This window comes from Trichosurus vulpecula, chromosome 2 (genome assembly GCF_011100635.1).
Source record: "Trichosurus vulpecula isolate mTriVul1 chromosome 2, mTriVul1.pri, whole genome shotgun sequence".
NCBI lineage: Eukaryota > Metazoa > Chordata > Mammalia > Diprotodontia > Phalangeridae > Trichosurus > Trichosurus vulpecula.
The window spans coordinates 15,223,150-15,247,398 of NC_050574.1; the positions used below are offsets into that span (position 1 = coordinate 15,223,150).

Consider the following 24,249-nt stretch of genomic DNA (forward strand, 5'->3'; position numbering starts at 1 on the left):
TTAACCATTTCCTACCCAATTTTGTTTTTTAGAACCACTTCATTATATGCAACTCAGCCCCAGCTTTTCTTTCAAACTACCTTAGTTATAATAACAGTTTAAGAATACTATTATGAATAATAACAACTAATAATTACTAATATTAATAGGCTGTTCATATTGCATAACTAAACAGTTTGACTTTAATCAGTGTCTTATAGTCTTTAACGATTTCCTTATATTTTGCTTCCTTTATATTGAATTTTCCATTGAGTTCTGATCTTTTGCTACAAATATTTGAAAGTCTTTCAGTTCATCGAATATCCTTTTTTTTCATTCAGAGTTAGGGAGTGAGACATACTTTGTAGAATTCACCTAGGAAAGGGGTAACTCACAATTATTTTTTAGTAGTATTATTCCCAATCACCTGAAAAGATAGCTTTCAATTTTCATTTTTGTAAAATTTTGAGTTCTAATTTTTTCTTGTTCTTTCCCTTTCCTCCTCCCCCCCCCAAACAGTAAGCAATCTGTAAAAGGTTATACATGTATAGCCACGTTAAACGTATTTCCACATTAGTCATGTTATGAAAGAAGATTCAGAACAAAATGGAAAAACCATGAGAAAAAAACAAAAACCAAAAGAAAGTGAAAATAATAAGCTTTGCTCTGCATCCAGACTGTACAGTTCTTTCTCTGGATGTGGTTAACATTTTCTATCACAAGTCTTTTGGAACTGTCATGGTCTAGCTAAGTCTATCATAGTTGATCATCACACAATGTTGCTTTTACTGTGTACAGTGTTCTCTTGGTTCTATTCACTTTACTCAGCATCATAGTCCATGTAAGTCTTTCCAGTTTTTTCTGAAAACCATTTCCTCATTATTTCAAATGGAATGATAGTATTGCAATAAATTCATATACGACAACTTGTTCAACCATTCCCCAGTTGAGGGGCCTCCCCTCAATTTCCAATTCTTGGTCACCACAAAAAAGCTGCTATAAATATTTTTGTATATGTGGGTCCTTTTTCCTTTTTATTATCTCTTTGGGAAAGAGACCTAGAAGTGGTATTGCTAGATCAAAGGATATGCAGTTTTAGAGCCCTTTGGGCCTAGTTCCAAATTGCTCCCCAGAATGGTTGGATCTGTTCACAACTCCACCAAAAATGCATTCATGTTCCACTTTTCCCACATTTTCTGTGACAATTATCATTTTCTTTTCTTGTCATATTAGTCAATCTGATGGGTGTGGGGTAGTACCACAGAGTTCTTTTAACTTGTATTTCTCTGATGAATAGTGATTTAGAGCATTTTTATATGACTAGAGATAGCTTTAATTTCTTCAACTGGAGAAAAAAAGCTCCTTAAAAAGTAGAATTGTACAAATGGAAAAAGAGGTAAAAAAGCTTACCAGAGAAAATATTATTTTTAAAAATTTAGAATTGAGGAAGTGGAAGCTAATAATCTCCTTAGACATAAAGAAACAAAACAAAATCAAAAGAATGAAAATAGAATAAATTGTGAAATATCTCAATGAAAAACAACTGACCTAGAAAGTAGATTAAGAAGAAAGAATTTAAGAATTATTGGACTACTGCAAAGCCATGAAAAAAGAGCCTAGACATTATCTTCCATCATATTACAAAGAAAACCTTCCCTGGCATTAGAGAACAAGAACATAAAAGAGATATTGAAAGAATCCTCTGATCAAGTCCAGAAAGTGATCTCAACATGAAAACTCCCAGGAATATTATAGCCAGATTCCAGACCTCTTAGGTCATGGAGAAAATATTTCAAGAAGCCAAAAAGAAACAATTCAAATATTGTGGAGCCACAGTCAGAATAACTCATGATTTAGCAGTTTCTATATCAAAGTACTGGAATGCTTTGAATATGATATTTTGGAAGGCAAAGGAGCTCAGATTGCAACTATAAATCATCTGCTCAAAAAATTGAGTGTAATTCTTCAGGAGAAAAATACACATTTAACAACATTAAGGACCTTTAAGCATTCCTGATGAAATGACCAAAACTGGATAGAAAAATTGACTTTCAAATACAGGACTCAAGAGAAGCCTAAAAAGGAAAACAAGAAAGAAAAACCATAAGGGATCCAATGAGATTAAAATTCTTACCCTCCTACATGGGAAGATAATATTCAATGTGCTCATTAATGGGGCAGTTAGGAATATATAGAGACAGATGGCATGAATATGAGTTGTATATGATTGGACAATATCTTTTAAAAATGAAATTAAGCATTGTGAAAGAAAAACACTGGGAGAAGGAGGAAAGGAGAGGTAACATAAGGTTAATTATTTCACAGAAAATAGTTGCAAAATATCTTTTACAATGGAAGAGATGATGCTCCAAGGTGTGAGGCAGGGGCTACTGCTAGAATCTTACAGTCATCAGAATTGGCTCAAAAAGGGAATAACACACTTAGTTGGGTATAGAAATTTAATTACCTTATTGGAAAGTTTGCAAAAAAGAGAATTATTTAAGGAGATTGCTGATAGAAGGGAGAGTGGATTGGGGAAAGTGACAGCCTCAAGCAAAACAGTTTTGAGGATGGACAGGGTGAAAAGAGAAAGAGAAAGACAAACAAAAGGGAGTATAGGATGGAGGGAAATACACAGTAATCTTAAATGTGAAAAAATTCATGACTAGTTTCTCTAAGAAAGTTCTCATTTCTCAAATACATAGACAACTAAGTTAAATTCATAAGAATACAAGTCATTCCCTAATTGACAAATGGTCAAAGGACACAAATAGGTGGTTATCAGATGAAGCAATCAAAGCAAGGTGTGCTCCAAAAAAAAATGCTCCAAATCACTACTGAACAGAGAAATGGAAATTAAAGCAGCTTTGAGGTGCCACCGCACACCTATCAGATAAGCTAATCTGATAGAATGGAATAGAATGATAGAACAGATGTTGAAGGGGATATGGGAAAATTGAGACACTAATGGTGTCTCAATGTTTGCGAAGTAGTGGACTTATTCAAACATTATTGAGAGCAATTTCCAAATATACCCTAAGGGCAATAAAGCTAGGCATTACATTTGATCCAGAAATACCACTACTAGGTCAGAAAGAGGTAATAAAAAAGAGCTGTAGGTAGAAAAATATTTATGGGAGTTCTTTTGTGGTGGCAAATAATTGGAAATTTAAGGGGATACCCATTAATTGGGGAATAGCTAAATAAGCTGTGGTATGTGATTGCAATGAAATACTATTATGGTATGAGAAATAATGAGCGGGATGTTCTCAGGAAACAAAAAAACTGGAGAGACTTACATGAACTGTTTCAAAGTGAAATGAGCAGAACCAGGAAAACATTTTACACAGCAACAGCAATATTTGATGATGATCAACTTTGAATGACATATCTATTGTCAGTAATACAATGAAACAAGACAATGCCTAAGGGACTTAATGATGAAAATTATTATCCATTCCCAGAGAAAGAACTGATGGAGTCTGAATGATGATGGGAGCATATCTTTTGACACTTTATTTTTCTTTTTGGTCTGTCTTTTCTTTCACAACATGACTAATATGGAAATATATTTGGCATGGGGGGCAGAGTCAAGATGGTGGCTGGAAAGCAGGGACTTGCATGAGCTCCCCCCCAGGTCCCTCCATAAACCTATAAAAATGGCTCTGAACAAATTCTAGAGCTGCAGAACCCACAGAGTAGGGAGGGAAGCAAGACTCCAGCCCAGGACAGCCTGGATGGTCACTGGGTAAGGTCTATCCCATGGAGCTGGGAACAGAGGGGAGCAGAGCCCAGCAACTAGACCGGGAGCTGGGCAGAACAGGCCCTAGCACCCTGAATCAGTGAGCTGTGGCAGGTACCAGACTTCTTAACTCACAAACACCAAAGACAACAGAGAAGGTTAGTGGGAAAAGCTGCGGGGACAGAGTGAAAGGAGTTCGAGTTCAGCCACCACTCTGGTGGCAACAGAGGTGGTGCATCTACAGAACTACAGCTGCAGTTGCTTCTGGCCCCAGGCCCACCTGGTGGGAGGAATTAAGTAGTGGATCTGAGCAGAAGTGCAGAGCCTGCTTAAGATCTGAGTTTGGTCTGGGTTGGTGGTTCTTGGGGGAGGAGAAGCACTGGTGTGGCAGAGCTTGCTGTGTAGAAATAGCTCTGAAAACAATAGCGCAACCCCTCAAGCTTGGGACAAAGTACTCTCTACTCTATAAGCAGTCATACCCCGATGAAAAACTAAAGGGTCAAGTAGTTGGCTGGGAACGTGAACAGGCAGTGAAAACGGACTCAGATTCAGACTCAGACTTTGGAATCTTTCTTTGGTGACAACAAAGACCAAAACATACAGCCAGAAGAAGTCAACAAAGTCAAAGAGCCTACATCAAAAGCCTCCAAGAAAAACATGAACTGGCTTCAGGCCATGGAAGAGTTCAAAAAGGATTTGGAAAAGCAAGTTAAAGAAGTAGAGGAAAAATTGGGAAGAGAAATGAGAGTGATGCAAGAAAACCATGAAAAACAAGTAAATGACTTGCTAAAGGAGACCCAAAAAAATTGAAGAAAATAACACCTTAAAAATAGACTAACTCAAATGTCAAAAGAGTTCCAAAAAGTCAATGAGGAGAAGAATGCCTTGAAAGGCAGAATTAGCCAAATGGAAAAGGAGGTCCAAGAGACCACTGAAGAAAATACCACCTTAAAAATTAGAATGGAGCAAGTGGAAGCTAGTGACTTTATGAGAAATCAAGATATTATAAAAACCATACCAAAGGAATGAAAAACTGGAAGACAATGTGAAATATCTCATTGGAAGAACCACTGACCTGGAAAATAGATCCAGGAGAGATCATTTAAAACTTATTGGACTACCTCAAAGTCATAATCAAAAAAAGAGCCTATATATCATCTTTCAAGAAATTATCAAGGAGAACTGCCCTGATATTCTAGAGCCACAGGGTAAAATAGAAATTGAAAGAATCCACCTCCTGAAAAAGATCCCAAAAAGAAAACTCCTAGGAATATTGTTGCCAAATTCCAGAGCTCCCGGATCAAGGAGAAAATACTGTGAGCAGCCAGAAAGAAACAATTTGAGTACTGTGGAAACACAATCAGAATAATACAAGATCTAGCAGCTTCTATATTAGGGGATCAAAGGGCTTGGAATATGATATTCCAGACGTCAATGGAAGTTAGGATTAAAACCAAGAATCACCTACCCAGCAAAACTGAGTATCATGCTCCAAGGCAAAATATGGAAGGGAATATACATACATACATACCATATGTACATATAGACAGATGGCACAGGGTGAATCAAATATGAAGGGATGATATCTAAAAAAAATAAAATCAAATTAAGGGATGAGAGAGGAATATATTGAGAGAGGGAGAAAGGGAGAGATAGAATGAGGTAAATTATCTCGCATAAAAGTGGCAAGAAAAAGCAGTTCTGTTGGGAGGGAAGAGGGGGCAGGTGAGGGGAATGAGTGAATCTTGCTCTCATCAGATTTGACCTGAGGAAGGAATAACATACACACTCAACTGGGTATCTTGCCCCACAGGAAAGAAGGAGGAAGGGGATAAAAAAGGGGGATGATAGAAGGGAGGACAGATGGGAGAGGAGATAATCAAAAGCAAACACTTTTGAAAAGGGACAGGGTCAAGGGAGGAAATTGGATAAAGGGGGATAGGATAGGAAGGAGCAAAACACAGTCTTTCACAACATGGGTATTGTGGAAGCGTTTTGCATAATGATACACATGTGGCCTATGTTGAATTTCTTGCCTTCTTAGGGAGGGTGGGTGGGGAGGGAAGAGGGGAGAGAATTTGGAACTCAAAGTTTTAAAAGCAGATGTTCAAAAAAAAAGTTTTTGTATGCAACTAGGAAGTAAGATATATAGGCAATTGGGCATAAAAATCTATCTTGCCCTACAAGAAAGTAAGGGGAAAGGGGATGGGGGGGGGAGTGGGGTGACAGAAGGGAGGGTTTACTGGGGAATGGGGCAATCAGAATATATGCCATCTTGGAGTGGGGGGAGGGTAGAAATGGGGAGAAAAATTATAATTCAAACTCTTGTGAAAATTAATGCTGAAAACCAAAAATATTAAATAAATAACAATATATTTCGCAGGTCTACACATGTAAAATGTTTATCAAACTGCTTGCCTTTTCAATGAGTGGGGATGGAAGTGATGAAGAGAAAGAGTTTGCAGCTCCAAATTTTAAAAAGTGAATGATAAAAATTGTTTTGACATGTAATTGGAGGAAAGATTAAAAAACAAAAAAATTAGCTTCCTTTCAGGTTGAAAGAGCTTGGTTCCATCTCTTGAGCTTCAATTATCTGACCTTGAATATTGGTTCTGCCTTTATTTGACTGCCTTTGTTGACTGCCTTTATCTTTTTAGCCATTATCCCTAATTGGTTGGTTGTTTGGTGGTTGTCCTTCATTCTTGAAGAGGACCAAAATGACATCACTATGCTAGAGTCAAGTTTCCATGTGTCCGACTATGGCTGATCAGTCCAATATGAGCTTGGAATGTTCTACGACAGGTTGGGCGCAAATAGTCCATGTGAACATTTGGGGGGATACTGCAAATTTGTACATCCTGCATTTCCTTTGACTTATTTCAATTCTGCTTTGCTCATAGAGCACAACACCTTCTCTGATGAGGGCATGCCATGCTGAGCCATTCTGTACTAGTGTCTCCCATGTCACACAATCAATTCCAAAGTTCTTGAGAGGGCCCTTGAGAGTATCCTTGTATTGCTTCTTCTGGCCACCATGTGAAAGCTTGCCCTGTGTGAGTTTTCCATAAAATAGTCTTTTTGGCAAGCATCCATTTTGCATTCCAACAACCTGGCCAGCCCATCAGATTTGCACTCTCTGAAGCAGAGTTTGAATGCTTAGCAGTTTAGTTCAAGTAAGGGCCTCAGTGTCTGGTACCTTATCCTGTTCAGAATCTTCCTAAGATAATTCAAATGGAAGTGATTCCAGTTCCTGGCATGGCACTGGTAGACCGTTTAGGTTTCACAGGCATACAACAATGAGTCAGCACAACATCTCTATAGACCTTCAGTTTATATTGACCATTTACCCCAGGTTGAAGTCAATCCCTCCCTAGCTGAAGTTCCTACTGAAGAAGAGGTTTTTGAATGCCATTAGGCTCCTTTGGTGTGGCAAGGCTCCTGGTGCTGATTCTATTCTAGCTGAGATTTACAAGGTGAGGAGTCCATTGCTCCTACAAAAGTTGACAGAAATTTTCTGCGTTATATGGCAAAAGGAGTTTATCTCCCAGGAATTCAATGACTCCTCCATTGTCCATTTCTATAAAAATAAAGGAAATAGATTGTTCTGTGAAGATCATGGTGGGGAAGGGCTTCTCACTAGGGAGTCTCTTTCTTAGTCATTGCTGAGAAGATTCTTGCCAGAGTCTTCCTTAATAGGCTGATCCTTCACTTGGAAGATCATTATTTACCTGAGAGCCAGTGTGGCTTCAGAAAGGGCTGAGGAACAGTCAATATGGTGTTTGCTGCCCAGGAACACCAGGAGAAATGCCAGGAGTAGAACAGAGGTCTGTACACAATGTTTGTAGATCTGATCAAGGCCTTTGATACTGTTAGTCATGAGGGATTATGGAAAATCGTGTTAAAATTTGGTTGCGCAGAGTAGTTCATCAGCATTGTATGTCAATTTCATGATGGCATGCTTGCTTGAGTTCTAGTTAATGGACAATGCTCTCCTGCCTTCCTGGTCACTGATGGAGTGAAACAAGGCTGTATGCTTGCTCCCATGCTTTTTAGCATGATGTTTCCAGCCATGTTGTCAAATGCTTTCAATGAGGATGAACGTGTCATGAAGGTCAGCTACGGCACTGATGGTAAATTCTGCAATTTGAAAAGGCTAGAAAGCCAAGACCAAAGTGGAGGGAGTGTTGGCGCATGATTTCCTGTTTGCAGATGATTGTGCACTCAGTGCAGCCTCTGAAGCTGAGTTGCAACAAAGTATGTATCAATTCTCTGATGCTTGTGCTAATTTTGGCCTGTCAACACCAAAAAAAATACAGGTGTTCTATCAGCCACCACCACACCATCCAAACATGGAACCACCAGTTATAGCAAATAGAGAAGTTTTGAATGCTGTGGATAAATTCACTTACCTTGGTAGTGTACTTTCCAGGGATGTACACATTGATAATGAGGTTGACACACATATTGACAAAACTAACTCGGAGTTTGGGAGGCTCCAAAGGAAAGTATGGGAGAGAAGAGGTATTAGACTGATGCCTAATTAGAGATAGGAGCTGATGAAGGGAAGTGACTTAGCTATTTATACCAATCTGTTTTTCTTAATCTAATCAAAGAGTTTAAACCTCATAAAGAGATTTAAGGGAATAAACCATCTTCTTTACACATTTATTTATACACAATCCATTGACTGATTTAATTGAGATTTCTAGTCCATTAATTATTCCATGAATTGGGGTGAGACTAAACCCAGCCATATATTTCTGCAAAGAAGTGTTCATGTTGATTGCTGTTGGCCAAATTCATAAAAAACAGAAAAGAGATTTTAAATGAAACAGAAAAAAGCAAGTCTGCAGATAAAGGCCAACTAAATGCTGAAGGATTCAACTTCAAGGGCAATCTCAAACCCAACACCAAATTTATGGGTGTAGGGTGTTATGAGAAAAGCTACCAATTCCTCCAGATATGAAAGAGGCTAGAAGAAATAAACAAAATATAGGTAGAACCAGGAAGCCAGGAGGTAAAGAAAGTGCTATAGATGAGGCCACAGTGAAAAATAAGTGGATAAGGAGGAAAGACCAGTGGATGGGCACGTTGAGGTCATTGGCCACCCCATTTGGAGGGAGACAATTCTGTACCAGAGAAATAATTAAATGTAGGCTACCCCACCAGGACTTTGGGTAGTAATGGGGACATGAGAAGTGGAGACAGAGATTGTAGAGTTTCTGTTGGAAGAGACTAGGAGTGACCAGAAAGAAGGTGTTAAATAAGCAGTTAAAAGAAGCCAAATTGGCTTTTTTTTTCTTTAAATCAGGTGGTCTGGGAAGGTGTGATGGCCTGGGCAGCCTATAATAATCCTGATTTCCATTTCAGGTAATTTACCTCATGCGGAATCCTAGAGATGCGGTTGTTTCTTTTTACCATTTTTCAAAAGCGACAAAATTTTACAAATCTACAGAAACTTTTTCCCAGATGTTGGAGATGTTCTCTCAAGGAACTGGTGAGCAGACCAAGAGCTAGAAGCTCTAAATTGTTAGAATCAAAGCCACTTCTTTTTCTAGAGGATTTTCATCAAGATAATGCATGAGGGAGGCAACTCCTAGCCTAGCTCCCTTTTGCAGATGAGTAAACAGATCCAAAGGTTCATTTCTCTCTCTCTAAATTGTTAGAGGTTCCTTTGTATGAATCTCCTTTCTTTCCCCATCACACTCTACCTCAGGCTATGCTTCTATGTCTGCCCTTGATGTACACCCCCAGGCACAGGTAGCTAAAATATCCTCCCATTGGTGCCCCCCAGGGATTTTTATGGCATGGACCACTAGGGCTATTGAGCATCCATATGACGAAAATGACTTGTCTAGAATGTACACTAGCCACATCCTTGGCTGAAAGATCATAGCCAATAGCACTTAGAGCTGAAAGGTTTCTGGGAGTTTGAAGAGTCAATTCACTTAACTTTACCTAAAAAGCAAAGTATGGTCCAGAGAAGGAGAGGGACTTAGAACCACAGAACCTCAGAGTTGGGATGGACCTTCAAGTCCAACTCATTCATTTTTCATATGGAGAAACCACAGTATAGAGAGATAGGATGAGATATTCCAAACTTGACAAGCATTTATTAAATACTTACTAGGTGCTAGGCACTGTAGTAAGCACCGGAAGTACTGAGAAAGGCCAAAAAAAGTGATCCTTGTTTTCAAGAATCTTACAATCAAATGGGGGAGATAATGTGCAAACACCTATGCACAAACAAACTATAGACAAAATGAATGCGAGATGATCAACAGACATAAGGCACTCTCTCCTTAAGGATGATCAGGAAAGGCTTCTTGTAGAAGGTGGTATTTAACTGGGACCTATTGGAAACCAGGAAATCCAGCAGGCATGGACGAGAAGGGAGAGAATTCCAAGCCTTGGAGACAGAGTCTAAAAATGCAAAGACTAGGGAGATGGAAGGTTTTGCATGAGGAACAGGAAGGAGGCCAGTGCCATTGGATCACAGAAGGGTGGAAGTAAGCAGTAAAGAAACTGGGAAGGTAGGAAGGGGCTAGGTTATGAAGCTAAACAGAGGATTTTATGTTTCATCCTAGAGGAAATCCTAAGGAGCCATTGGAGTTGAATGGGGTGATATTGAGTAGGATGATGGATTGTGGAAAATTTGACCTGATCAGACTACTGCTTTAAAAAGAGACATTTGGTAGCTTTTCAATGTTTGTTTCCTTCCAAAGACACTTAAGAGTGGTAGAACTGGGGAATCGGTCCCATGTCTCATGACTCTTACATCCAGGGCTCTTTCTCCTAAAACATGGCATACTTGAAGTTCTAACCTCTGCTCTGGACATCAAAAATCACCTCTTTCTGGAAACTTTAAGTGATGCTCTTTGCCTTAAGTAGAAGTGACCACTTACTTAATAGGCTGATCCTTCACCCGGAAGATCATTATTTACCTGAGAGCCAGTGTGGCTTCAGAAAGGGCTGAGAAACAGTCAATATGGTGTTTGCTGCCCAGGAACTCCAGGAGAAATGCCAGGAGTAGAACAGAGGTCTGTACACAATGTTTGTAGATCTGATCAAGGTCTTTGTGATGTCCCACATTACTAATTCTGTGCCTCTCTTGTGGAAATCCTTGGATGTTTTTTTATTCTAGTTACCTATCTCATCACTCAGTCCAGTCCACATCTCCAATCCAGATCTATGATGGTAGGGTCTCGATTCTTTTTCTTTGCACTTTCCCAAATTTAACATAATGCCTAAACTTCCTACTATAGTCATGTATATGTCATTTACTGCCTCTGAAACCTTAGACAAATCATTTTACCTATCTGTCCCTCAGTTTCCTAATCTATAAAATGAGGCTAGACTATATGGCTTTTGAGGTCTGTTTCAGCTCTAGAGATGTGTTTGAAGCTTTATATTTTGTCACAAAAACCTGATCAGTGCCAGCCTCAACCAAAATTTTTTTTGTCAGAGTAGTCCCTGAGTCAATATTTGGTAAATGAATACAGTATTAATGAGTGTGTAAATGAAAGAATGTGTATTGTCAAGGGCCCAATCTTTTCTATTTCCTCTGCAGTGCCATATGGATCCTGGTTTGACCACGTCCGTGGCTGGCTATCCTTCAGAGAAAATGAGAACTTCCTAATCTTGACCTACGAAGAACTTCTGCAAGTAAGTGCTCAATTTTCCCTACCTTTCTCCTCATCTTTTTTCCCCTTATCTTGTTATCTTTTTTCTTCTACCCTTCCCTTCAATTGGTCTGTCTACTCTCCTTAGATTCTGCCTTCTCCTTTTCATATCTGTCCTACCTTTTGTCTGCCTCTAACTTCTCTAATGTACCTTTGACTTGTAAAACACAAGAATAGAGACATCCTTGGTACTATAGGTACTGCTTTCATTTCCCATAGGTCCAATGAATTGGAAGAAAGGAGGGAGAATGTTTTTCCTTTTGATTATTTCCTTATAATTGCATAAATGTAAAATATTTTTGAAAGAAACAATCAACATACAGACTATTGAGAAGCAGAAATATAATAATTTTTAAAATTTTATTCTAGAGTAAGGTTTAAAGAAATGCAATCACCTAGGTATAATCTGATAGCTTTCTCCCTAAAAATGCACTTTAATCAATTAAAGAGAAGCCCAAGTCAATTGTTTTCAGATCCAGTAGAACCAATTCATTCAGGACTACTCTTGAAGGTAAGACCCTTCTTGGGTTAACCTGGAAAGGTTACATTTGAAAGGTACATTTATTAGCTGTTGGTAGGTCTTCTCTTAAGGTTAGAAATTGCAAATTCCCTCTGTCTAAGTTTTTATTCATTGTTGCAGGTAAGTTTACTCAGTCTTCCCATCTTTTCTGATCATTAAAAGCTCTTTTGGCCTCTCCTGGACACCTTTGGTCTTATACATTCCTTTATTTATGGATCTGCAACTCTCACATTTTCTATGTTTTCTCCTTCTTTTTCCTCTTTTCTTTTCCCCTCCTTCCTTTCTCCCTTCTTTCTTCTCTTCTGAAGTCCCTTTATTCAACCATTATCTCCCATCATAGCATCTTTCCCTATGCTTTACTCCTTCTAAATCTATTATCTCCTTTTGCTGTGACCTTAAGTCTTTCTATCTGTAAGAACTCTCTCAGGTCATCAGTCTTGCTTTAGTTTGTATTTCTCCTCTTCTGTATCTTGAATTTATCATAACCAGTTGACATTAGATTGTCCTCTACTCTCAATTCCCATGAGCCCTTGTCCTGTTGTCACTTACACATTGCTAAACACAAACCTTGATTCATTCCCATCATTTGCCTCTTACAAATTCTTGCTATCTAATCTCAACTCACGTCTTACTACAGCATCATAATTCTTTTATTCTTTCATAACCGATTCTTTATGGCACTCCTCACAGTGACTTCTCTCCTCATTCTTCTCACACTACTAATCCTTTACCCTGTCAGCAAGAGACTGGGCCTCATACTTTACTGGAAATGCCATGTGCTCTCCTTTTTGCCCTCCTCTGTATCTCAAAAATCCCTTGATATCATTCTCCCTTTACTTTAATCTCAGTTAAAGAGGTGGCATTTCTTCTTACCATGTAGTACCTCACTTGTATCCTTGGTGTCATCTTCAGTATCTTCAATTGAAGGTAGTTTCAATCTCTCATCTTAAATTTCCCTACCTACTGATTCATTCTTTGCTCCTGACACTTAACTAGTCATTTAACCCTGTTTGCCTCACTTTCTCCATCTGTAAAATAATCTGGAAAAGCAAATGGCAAGCCACTCTAGTATCTTTCTTAAGAAAACCCTGAATGGGGTCATAAAGAGTCATACACAACTGGACTGACTGAAAAACCATCAGTACTTCCTAAAAATACACTCAGGGATTATCCACTAGCAAAAAAAATGGTAGAACTTGATTCTACCATTCAATTATTGAAATTTGTGCTGTGCCAGTCCGAGTCATCCCATTGTTTGCAATCTTGCTTGCTTTCAGGGGTATGTGCCAGCCAGAACTTCCAAAGGGGCAGCCGGTTGCCCTTTAATCTCATTGCTTTATCTGTAATCTCATTTGCCTATGATGAGGCAATAAGGGAGAAGCTGTGATTAAGTTAGCTCATCCATTTTAAGAAAAGTACACCTATCAGGATTGTCTTTCCTTTATTTTGAAATTGATCTGGCAGGGCAGCCAGGGGTACTTGGTGGTTTTGAAATTCAGTTACCAGAAGTGCTCATGGTTCTTGCCTTGATGTACTTAACAAACTCTTTTTACCTTTTTCTTCCTGAGTGTGCTTCATTATTGAGGGCAAGTCCTGAACTCAGATTAACACCCTTGGATGTCTTCCTATAGCTCTTCTCTGCCTCACAATCATAAAGTTGTCTAATCTTGTTTCCTCCATTTCTTCTTCCATCATGCACAATGCCCTCTCATACAGTAGACCCTTCCTGATCTCCCCAGATATTAATGCGTCCCCTTCTAAATTATGTTTTACTTTGTATCTAATTTGTATACTGAAAGGTATACACAGTCATACTGTTGCCCCTCAGCATGTAAGTTCCTTGATATCAAGAACTATTTCTTTTTTCATTATATTTCCAGTATTAAACACAATAGGTGCTTAATCAATACAGGGTGTCTGATTACCTCCATTTCTTTCTTCCCTCCAACTCTTCTTAGCTCTTTTCTCCTCTCCTTCCCCTTCAGCTCCTCTTCTTCTTGCTTTCCTTCCTCTCATCTTTCCATTCCAATAGCTCCTCCTCCTCTTCTTCCTTTCCCCTTTCCTTCTAATAATTCTAGTTCTAATTCCTTCTAATAATTCTTCTTCCTATTCTTCTTCCTTTCCATTTCCCAGGCTTGTCCTCCCTTTTCCCTTTCCCTGTTCTCACCCCTTTCATAGTCTTCTCATCCCGATTCCTCCTCATTTTGATTCTTCCCTGTTAATTGTTGGATTTTTCCATCAATTCTTGCTCTTATATTGAGGAACCTTTCCACAGGATCTGCGGAGAAATGTGGATAAGATTTGCCACTTCCTGGGAACAAAGCTGAAGGAGGAAGAAGTGAACTTAGTGCTAAAGAATGCTTCTTTCTCTGTTATGAAAGACAACAAAATGGCCAACTATTCCATCATATCTGATGATCTGATGGATCACAGCCAAGGAAGCATGATGAGAAAAGGTGAGTATGAGCCCTAGAGATAAAGGAGCAAAGTTGGTGGATGTCTTTCTGGAGTTTTGCTGACCATAGCAAGCCAGACAAGAGGGTCTGAATCTAATAGCTAGGATGAGAGAAAAAGTGATTAAGATGCTACTACATCTACACCACATATTAGAGAGCACAGTAATCTACTTGTGCATAGGAGGCAAGGGTAATCCAGGATCCTATCATGTATTTACTCTTTTAAGGAGAACTATTCTCTTAGGGCAACTATAGACCCCAAAAGTCTGAACAGAGCATTCCAGGTGTCACTGCTGTCCCAGTATTTACTCTGGTTGGATGCAGTCATTTATATAATCACTGGTAAGAGGATGAAAAGTGTGCCATCCTCCTTCAGACTTGCCCTGAATTCCTGGGATGGAATCTAATAAATCCAGGACAGTCTCTCAATTAGCTTTGCTGGAACATCCCTGAGGAAATGTCCTGAAGTCAGAATTTCTCACATCCATAGCTCACCTCTTTGTCCACCCGTCATTCTTGTCTTGAACTTTCTCACTAAGTCATCAACTGAGACAATAACTGAGATACTGTCCTTGCCTAATAACGAGGCACAAGTATCTGGATCAATTCTTCTCATTCTTCAACCACCTGGCCACTTGGACCAAAAAGTAGTCTTTGTCTAGCACTCTTTCTAACAGAAGATGTTCCAAATATTACATCATTTTATTATCTAGTATGGTTTAAAGGAATTGAACAAAAGATTCCTGCTCATTTGACCTCAGTCTCTCCCTGAAAATTGCACATCCTTCCTATGTAAGCATTTCAACATGGATATCAGAATGTTGAATTTTTAGGAAGTGGGTGAGGTCAAACCCAAAATCACCAAGGATTTCCAGGAAAATTCTGATTGTCTCCCTTGGTTACCTCTATTCTTCTATTACTGTAGTAGAACATCCCAGCCAAGATTCAAACTGTTCCTCCTTTAGAGAATAGAGATAACTTCCTGAAGAGAACTCCCTGTAGTACTCCCTCTCTATAGAGTTCTCCGTGCTATTAAATGGCATTTTGACAGTTTACATGCAGGATGCAAGTATTGCAGCTGCAAATAATGCATTTCACTCTCTCTCTCTCTCACCCCTTCTCTCTAACAATGGTATTTCTGGATCAAAGTTTATACATGCACAGTTTTATAGCCCTTTGACCATAGTTCCATATTGCTTTCTTGAATGGTTGATCAATTCATAACTGAAATAGTGCAATAGTGTCCTAGTTTTTCTGCGTCCTCTCCAATAATTGTCATTTTCTGTTTTTTCATTTTAGTCAATCTGTCAGCTGTGGAGTGATACCCCAGAGTCACTTTAATTTGTGTTTCTCTAATCAATAGTGATTTAGAGCATTTTTCATATGAATACAGATAGTTTTGATTTCTTCTTCTGAAAACTGTCTTTTCATATCCTTTGAATACTTATCAACTGGGGAATGATGAGTATGCTTATCAATTTGACTAAGTTGTCTAAATATTTGAAAAATGAGGTTTTTATCAGAGAAATTTCTTATAAAGTTTTGTCCCAGTTTCTTGCTTTCCTTCCAATCTTGGCTGCATTGCTTTTATTTCTGTAAAAAATATATATTTTTTAATTTAATGTAATCAAATTTACCTGTATTAAATCCTTTAATGCTCTCTGTCTCCTGTTTGGTTACGAATTCTTCCTTTATCCATAGATATGACAGGTAAAATTTTCCATCCTCTTTTAATTGGCTTATGATATCACCCTTCATGTCTAAATCACATACCTATTTTGACCTTATCTTGGTATTCAGTGTGAAATATTGGTCTATACCTAGTTTCTACCAAACTGCTTTATAGTTTTTTCAGCAGTTATTTTTAAATAGTATGTTCTTGTTACAAAATTTGGATCTTTGGGTTTATCAAACACTAAATTACTATGGCCATTTACTACTTTGGATTGTGTATCTAATCTCTTCCACTGATCAACCAATTTATTTCTTAACCAGAACCAGATCATTTTCATGATTACTTTGATTGAGTTTGAGATCCGGTGTGGCTAGGCCACATTCCTTCATATTTTTTTTCAGATTCCTTTCATATTCTTGACCTTTTTTCTTCCAGAAAATTTCATTATTATCTTTCATTAGCTCCAGAAAATAATTTTTTCTACAAATATAAATTATTTACTTTCAGCTTTCAACGTTCATATTTTGTGTCACCAAAGGAACTTTACACATCTCCTTCTTTTCCTATTTTTGTAAATAGTTTATATAACATTGGAATTTTTGTTCATTAAATAGTTGGCAGAATTCACTTGTGAATGCCTCAGGTCCTAGATATTTTTTTTCTTAGGGAGCACATTAATAGCTTGTTCAATTTCTTTTTCTAAAATAGGTTTCTTTAAATACGCAATTTCTTCTGTTAATCTGGGCAATTTATATTTTAGTAAATATTCATCCATTTCAATTAGGTTGTTAGGTTTATTGGCATTTACTTGGGCAATATAGCTCCTAATAATTCTCTTAATTTCATCTTCATTGGTGTTGCCTTCACCCTTTTCATTGTTGATGCTGGTAATTTGATTTTCTTTCTTTCTTTTAAAATAAAATGCACAAATGGTTTTTCTACTGTTTTCAGAAAACCAGCTCTAGTTGTATTTATTAGTTAATTTAATTGAAGACTTTCAATTTTACTAATCTCTCCATTGATTTTTCAGGATTTCTAGTCTGGCATAATGTTGGGAATTTTACATTTTTCCTAGTTATTTTCTTTTTATTCCCAATTCAACTTTCCACTCTTTCTCTACTTTACTGCTGTAAGCATTTAGAGACATCAGTTTCCCCCTAAGTACTGCTTGGGCTGTATTCCATAAATTTTTGTACATTTTCTCATTGATGTCATTACCTTTAGTGAAATTAATTATCGATTTTATGATTTGTCATTTGATCCACTCATTCTTTAGAATTAAATTATTTAGTTTCTAATTAATTTTTAGTCTATCTGTGGCCATTTGTTGAACATGAATTTTATTGTGTTATGATTTGAAAAGGATGCATTTAATATTTCTGCTTTTTTTTCATTTGGTTGTGAGGTTTCTGTGCCCTAGTACATGGTTCCTTAGTATGATGGTATTATGTACACCTGGGGTAATGTGTATTTATTTCTATTTCCATTCAAGTTTCTCCAGAGGCCTATCATCTCTAACTTCTCTAAAATTCCATTCATCTCCTTAACTTCTTTCTTGTTTATTTCATGGTTAAATTTATCTAGTTCTTAGAGGGAAAAGTTGAAGTCACTCCCTCGTATGGTTTTACTATTTCCTCCTGTAACTCACTTAAGTTTTCCTTTAAGAATTTGGATGCTATGCCATTTGGAGTATGTATGTTGAGTGTTGACTGTCTATGGTACCTTTTAGGAACATAGAGTTTCCTTTTTAGGACACCAAGATGTTACAGGGGATAGAGCACTGGGATTGGAAACAAGATAACTCATCTTCATGAGTTCAAATCTGGCCTCAGATACTTACTAGCTATGTGACCCTGGGCAAGTCATGTCACCTTGTTTGCCTCAGTTTCCTCATCTGTAAAATCAGCTGGAGAAGGAAATGGCAAACTCCAGTATCTTTGCTGAGAAAACCCCAAATGGGGTCACAAAGTGTTGGACACGACTGAAACAACTGAACAACATCAACAAAAGTTTCCCTGTTTATTTCTTTTAATTTGGTATATTTTTTTGAGACTGTATTTTTAGGTTTATTTTCTATTAGCAAATCATCAGTATTTCTCATCTGAAAAATCAAACTGTCCCCTGACAGGAGCCTTTGCGCAGTGTTTGCAGAGAGTAAGTCTCAGCCACATGAAGACCTTATCAGGGGTAGGAAGACTGCCCCTTCATCTCTGCAGGCTGTGAAGGTGTGCAAAGTACCTTCTGACAACAGCCATGTAAGGAATGGACAATTTCAGATTATACTTCCTTGAAAATAGAATTCTTTTTTTTCACTCCAATAATTTTATTTTATCATAGACCTATGAAAATAGGATTATTAAAGAAAAATGCACACATCTGTAAATCTCAATTACAACAATATACTTCTTTACCAATTCAAATATTTGAACATTTAAAAATCATCATTCAACTCGTGTTGAAAATGCTCATTGGTGTTTGGTTACCCTGAAAACCACCCAAAGGCCCAGGGTCCATCCTTGCTCACACCTGCTTATCTAGCAGCCCTTTATCTTAAATGGGAATGAAAGTATCTCCAAGGATTCTTCTGCTGTAGCCAATAACAAACACAGTCCAGGTTGTCAGGTAAACAATCAGTAAATGTTTTCATTATGCAGGATTTTTAATAATTTCTTCTTTTCTTCTTTATCTAAAATAGTCTGCTTCAAGCTCAATGCTGCATTTTGAAAGACAGGACTCAAGTCTAACACTTTCTTGAAATCTTCAGAAGTTTGGTCAAACTCTCCCACTATGTAAAACATCAAGGCTTTATTGTAGCAGGGGACCTCAAAGCAGGACAGCACTTCGATGTCGGTCATTCAGTCATCCACAGCCTCATACAAGTCCACCTGAAGCCACTTGATCTGATCCCAGTTGTTGTAGGGGTTGGCCAGGTCCTGGCCCAGCCTGCCTCAGTTTCTGCCCTGTGTGGGACAGAGACCTTCACAGATGGGGAAACTGAGGCCCAGGGATACCTAGCACACTGCCAGAATCTCACTAGGGGTGGTGAGGGGCAGGTAGGAGGAGCTCCTCAAGGCCAGGCATCAATTCCCCCATCCATCTTGCAAATCCGTGATGACAGGTGTTGTTGCCAACACCTCCCCCCCCACATTAGGCATATTTACTTTATCTGAGATCATAACTGCCACTCCTGCTTTTTTTTAACCTCAGTTGAAACATTATAGATTTTGGTCTAGACCTATATTTTGACTCTGTCTGTGTCTCTTGGTTTCAAGCGTCTTTTGTATAAACAAGTTATTGTTGGATTCTTTTTCTTTAATGCATTCTGCTCTTCACTGCTGTTTTCTGGGTGAGTTCATCCCATTCACAATCACAATGAGGATTACTGTGTATTTCCCTCCATTCTATTTTTCCCTATTCATCTATCTCTGTCTTTCTTTGTCTCCATGTCTCTGTCTCTTTCTCTTCTTATACTGCCATCCTCAAAAGTCTTTTAGGCTTCTGATACTGACTGCCAGACTCCACCCTCCATCCTATGAATCTTGCTTCCTATTATCCTCTCCCTTCCACTTTCCAGTAGGATAAGCTAGATTTCCATGCCCAAATGAGTGCATATATTATTCCCTCTTTTGGTCAATTCTGAAGAGAATAAGATTGAATCATTGCCCACCACCCACCCATTTATCCCTACACAGAAAAAGCTCATCCTTTCACACTTTTTTGTGAGATGATTTTCCCTGTTCTTCCTCTCCCTTCTCTCTTTTCTCAGTGTATCCCTCTTTCTTAATCCATAATTTTATTTTTTTAATCTTCCCATCATAGTCAACTCACACCCATGCAATCTATGTATGCTCTTAACTGCCTTAATAATAATGAATTTCTTAAAAATTCTTCCCATGTAGGAGTGGAAGCAGATTAACTTTATTAAATCTCTTCTGGTTTCTCTTTTCTGTTTGCCATTTTATGCTTCTCTCGAGTCTCATATTTCATGTTAGTCAAATATTCAGCTCTGGTTTTCATAAGGAATGCTTGAAAGTCCTCGATTTCATCAAATATCCATTTTTTCCTCTGAAGGATTATACTCAGTTTTTCTGGGTAGTTGAATCTTGGTTGTAATACTAGGTCCCTTGCCTTCTGGAATATCACATTCCAAGCCCTCTTGTCCACTAATTGTTATTGCAGTTATTGTTCAGTCTTTTTGGTCATGTCTGACTCTTTATGACATCATGTGTGGTTTTCTTGGCACTTTTTATTCTGGAGTACTTTGTCATTTCCTTCTCCAGTTAATTTTACAGATAATGAAACTGAGGCAAACAGGGTTAAGTGATTTGCCCATGGAATTACAGCTAGTAAACATCTGAGGCTATATTTGACCTCACAGAGATGAATCTTTCTGACTCCAGGTCCAGCTGTCTATCAGATGAGGCACCTAGCCGATCCTTTAATGTGGGAGCTGCTTAATTTTGTGTGCTCCTGACTGTGGCTTGATAATATTTAAGTCATTTCTTTCTGGCTGCTTGCAATATTTTCTTCTTAACTGGAAGCTCTAGAATTTGGTTATAACATTACTAGGAGTTTTCAATTTTGTATTTCTTTCAGGAAGTGATTGGTGGATTTGTTCCATTTGTGTTTTACCCTCTGGCTCTAGAATGTCAGGGCTGTTTTCCTTGATGATTTCTTGAAATGTGATATCTAGACCCTTTTTTGTTCGTGGCTTTCAAGTAGTCCAATAGTTCAATTATCTTTCCTCAATCTATTTTCTAGACCAATTGTTTCTCAAACAAAAAATTCCATATTTTTCTAGTTTTTTCATTCTTTTGACTTTTAGTTTGTTTTTTGAAATCTCATAGAGATATTAGATTCTATTTGCCAAATTTTAATTTATAAGGAATTATTTTCTTCAGTGAATTGTTGCATCTTCTTGCACTTGGCCAATTCTGCTTTTTCAGGACTTCTCAGTGCAATTTTTCCTCTTTTACCAAGCTGTTGAATTTCTTTTCATAATTTTTTTGTATCACTCTTATTTCTTTTCTGAATTTTTCCTCTACATCTCTTACATGACTTTTAAAATGCTTTTTGAGATCTTCTAGGAATTCTTAGAAGACATATTGGGCATGATGTCACTCCTCCTGCCCCAAAGAATAAACCTTCCTACAGCTGTGTCAGGAAAGAGGAATAGGTTCCAGAGGTTCTTCACTTACATTAGTAGAGATTTAATGAATCGATCAATGGAATTACCAATGATAATGCTCATTAGCCACTTAGAAATGGCCTCCAAAATAAAGGCCAAACCCCTAAGTTTCCACCTATTGGTTCTTTCCTTTAATGAGGAAAGAGATAAGGATCTCTAGGAGTAGATGTTGTTGTGTGCCCATTGTTTTTGAAGAGGACCATGACATCAGGAAGATGATGCAATGACTTGCAAGTGAATTAGATTTAAGTGAGGGAGGGCTATGCAGTCACCGGTCTCACTTTCTCCATCTAAGCCTTGCGGCAAGATATAGGTCAGGGTGACCGGAGATGGCCCCCATTTAGGAGTAGAATGACCCTGTTCCAAACCATCATGTAACTTCTTCTGTCTATGCCTGGCAGGAATCGCCGGAGACTGGAAAAACTACTTCACAGTAGCTCAAAGTGAAGCCTTTGACAAACTCTTCCAGGAGAGGATGGCAGAGCTGGACCAAAGGCTTTTTCCCTGGGAGCAGTGCTGAGGGGCTGACAATTTGATGTTACCTTTGATTCTACATGTGATGGGTGGCTGGGCAACTTTACCTAATTCAATTTCTAAACACTAGATTAACTGGATGCAAGAAGTCATGGCTAAGAGATACTTGGCTATTTTAATCATTAGACCAAAATTAAGCCTCTCCCTTATCTTGTTTACCATTAACTCTCAGACCTGAAGCAGAGATAACGATTTTCTTTCCACTCCCCTGGCCCTATCCTGTCTCAAATCATAGTGTGCATCAAAACAATGTAATCCTAATAGAGCTACCCCAGGCCCCAATATTCTAACTTCCTTATAGGCCCCACTGAACAGCAGGCATGTCCTGATTTGACCACAGAATCTGGCTTTAACCACATCACAGGCCCTCAAACTCAATCATAGGCCTCATTGAATAGCAGTCACTGCTCGTAGCTAGCCATTGGCCCCAGATTCAATTCTCTAGCTAGCCTCTGCCCCCAGACTCGATTCACATATTTCCTACAGAAATAGCTGTATCCATGCACTCAGCCTCAACCACATCATTCATCCTGACCAGACAGGACCACAATAGCTAGCCAATCAGAAAGGAGCACCATCAGGATGTAGAGCATGACGCTTGAACACCAAATCATAGAAGGGGTCCACTCTAAGATGTCACCTGAGCAGTAATATTAAAGAACTGACCCAGAGGGAACTTATGATGTAGAGAGGCTTAATATAATATTATAATACATATACACCCCCCATCTGGGTTTTTTGTATGCATTGTGGGCTGGGACTCCTCCCCCATTACCTAAACCCTTAGCAAATTTCTCCTGCCCTTTTAATATTGATTATGTTTCTATATTCTATGTAAATTTTGATTGTGTAATCAGCATCATAAAGTCTATAAAACTGTATGTCTTTCCTTAATGAATTTGCTAATTCCTCTAAGGAACATAGCCACTCAGCAGAGCATGAAACCTCAAACTATAATAAATCTTCCTAACTGGCATGGAGTCAGCCTGAGTCTTTGACATTCTTTAGAGACATCCCACCACAACTCAATTTGCCCCTCATCAAAAGAAATAATTGGCAAGATGAGAGAAGACCATGATTAACTAGTACCGGTTTTGGAGGGTTCACACCTTACATCTTGATCATTTTTACCACTTTTCCTTGCCTGTGCTCTGGGTACTTGACACCTGGTGACCATGTATGTTGCTGTGATTGTTGCTCAGTCATTTAAAGTGTGAATAACTTTTCACAACCCCATTTGGGGTTTTCTTGGCCAAGATATTAGAGTGGTTTGCCATTTCTTTTTCTAGTTCATTTTACAGTTGAGGACACTGAGGCAAATAGGGTTAAGTAACTTGCCTGGGGTCACATAGTTAATAAGTGTTGGCAGCCAGATTTGAACCCAGGTCTTCCTGCCTCCAGGCAAGGTGCTCTATCCACTGGACCACCTAGTAGTCCATGCATGCCTTTCAAAAAAGGAGACTTTTTTCAAATTACTTTCTATTTAGTTCCATATTTGAGATTCTCCTATATGTCCATCCCAGGAGTTAAACTTAGAAAATCACATGCTATTGAAACAGGAAGAAACCTGTAACAAAGTCATCTCAGCTGATCCCTCTTCCCCATAACAGCCCCTCAGATGTTTGAAGGAAATGGTAATGATCCTCTGGCCCAGGAATTTCTCATTGCAAAAATGCCCGGTTTCTCAACAGAATCATGTGAATGTATTATCTGCCCCCATCCTTTATATTCTCCTCTTTATGTTTCAAGATGAGTAATATGTGAGGGCTCTGAGCTGGATGCTTAGCAGGAAAAGGGGAGCGGTGAGAAGAGACACAGGGAAGAAAGTAAGGAGAGTAGAGGCAATAGGGATTACTGGGAAAAGATAGTAAGGAGAGCAAGGGTCTGAGGGAGAGGGAGGATGGTGGGATAAGTGAGGACAATATGAGATGGATGGAGAGAGAAAGCATAGAATGAGAGATAGAGGATGGAAGGTTGAAGAGCAAGAATGACATCATGCCTGAGGAAAGTTAGAAGAAAAGGATTATAATATCAGTGGGGAGAGCTAGGAGAGAGTAGAAAGAGTAGGGCTTAAAGAGTAGGTGAGAATATACAGAATAAGGAAAGTATGGAGAGGAGAATGTCTAGAGCAGGGATACTCGAAAGAAAGGAAAATACAGGAGGGGAGGCAAAAGGTGGTTGGGGAAGGAAGGGAGTGAGAATAGGGAGGAGGTTGGACAAGCTAAGCATAGTGTAGGCAACAAGGAAAGCAGAAGGAAGAAAGAGATTAAAGATTTAGGAAAAATCAGGAGATGGTGATGTGGATGAACATGGAGGAGATGATGAAAAGACTACAGTTAGAATCAGAATGGAGGAACAAAAGTTCCTTTCTCTGCCCAAGCAGAAACTCTATGGTTTTTTCCTTACTTATTTTTCTCCCTGGATTTTACCTGGTTTGGTCTATTTCTGGCCAAGTCTAAAATGCAACAAGGAA

General features: G+C 38.5%; 1 protein-coding gene across 1 annotated transcript in view; it reads left to right on the forward strand.

Moving 5' to 3' along the window:
• SULT2A1 (sulfotransferase family 2A member 1) overlaps positions 1 to 22,715 on the forward strand; it is a 36,186-nt gene extending 13,471 nt beyond the window's left edge. The window contains exons 3-6 of the mRNA XM_036746057.1: positions 9,092 to 9,218; positions 11,292 to 11,386; positions 14,199 to 14,379; positions 21,644 to 22,715. Of these exons, the coding sequence (XP_036601952.1) occupies positions 9,092 to 9,218; positions 11,292 to 11,386; positions 14,199 to 14,379; positions 21,644 to 21,762 (522 nt within the window). The 3' untranslated portion in view covers positions 21,763 to 22,715. The remainder of the gene's footprint in view (positions 1 to 9,091; positions 9,219 to 11,291; positions 11,387 to 14,198; positions 14,380 to 21,643) is intronic.
• The last annotated feature ends 1,534 nt before the right edge of the window (positions 22,716 to 24,249 follow it).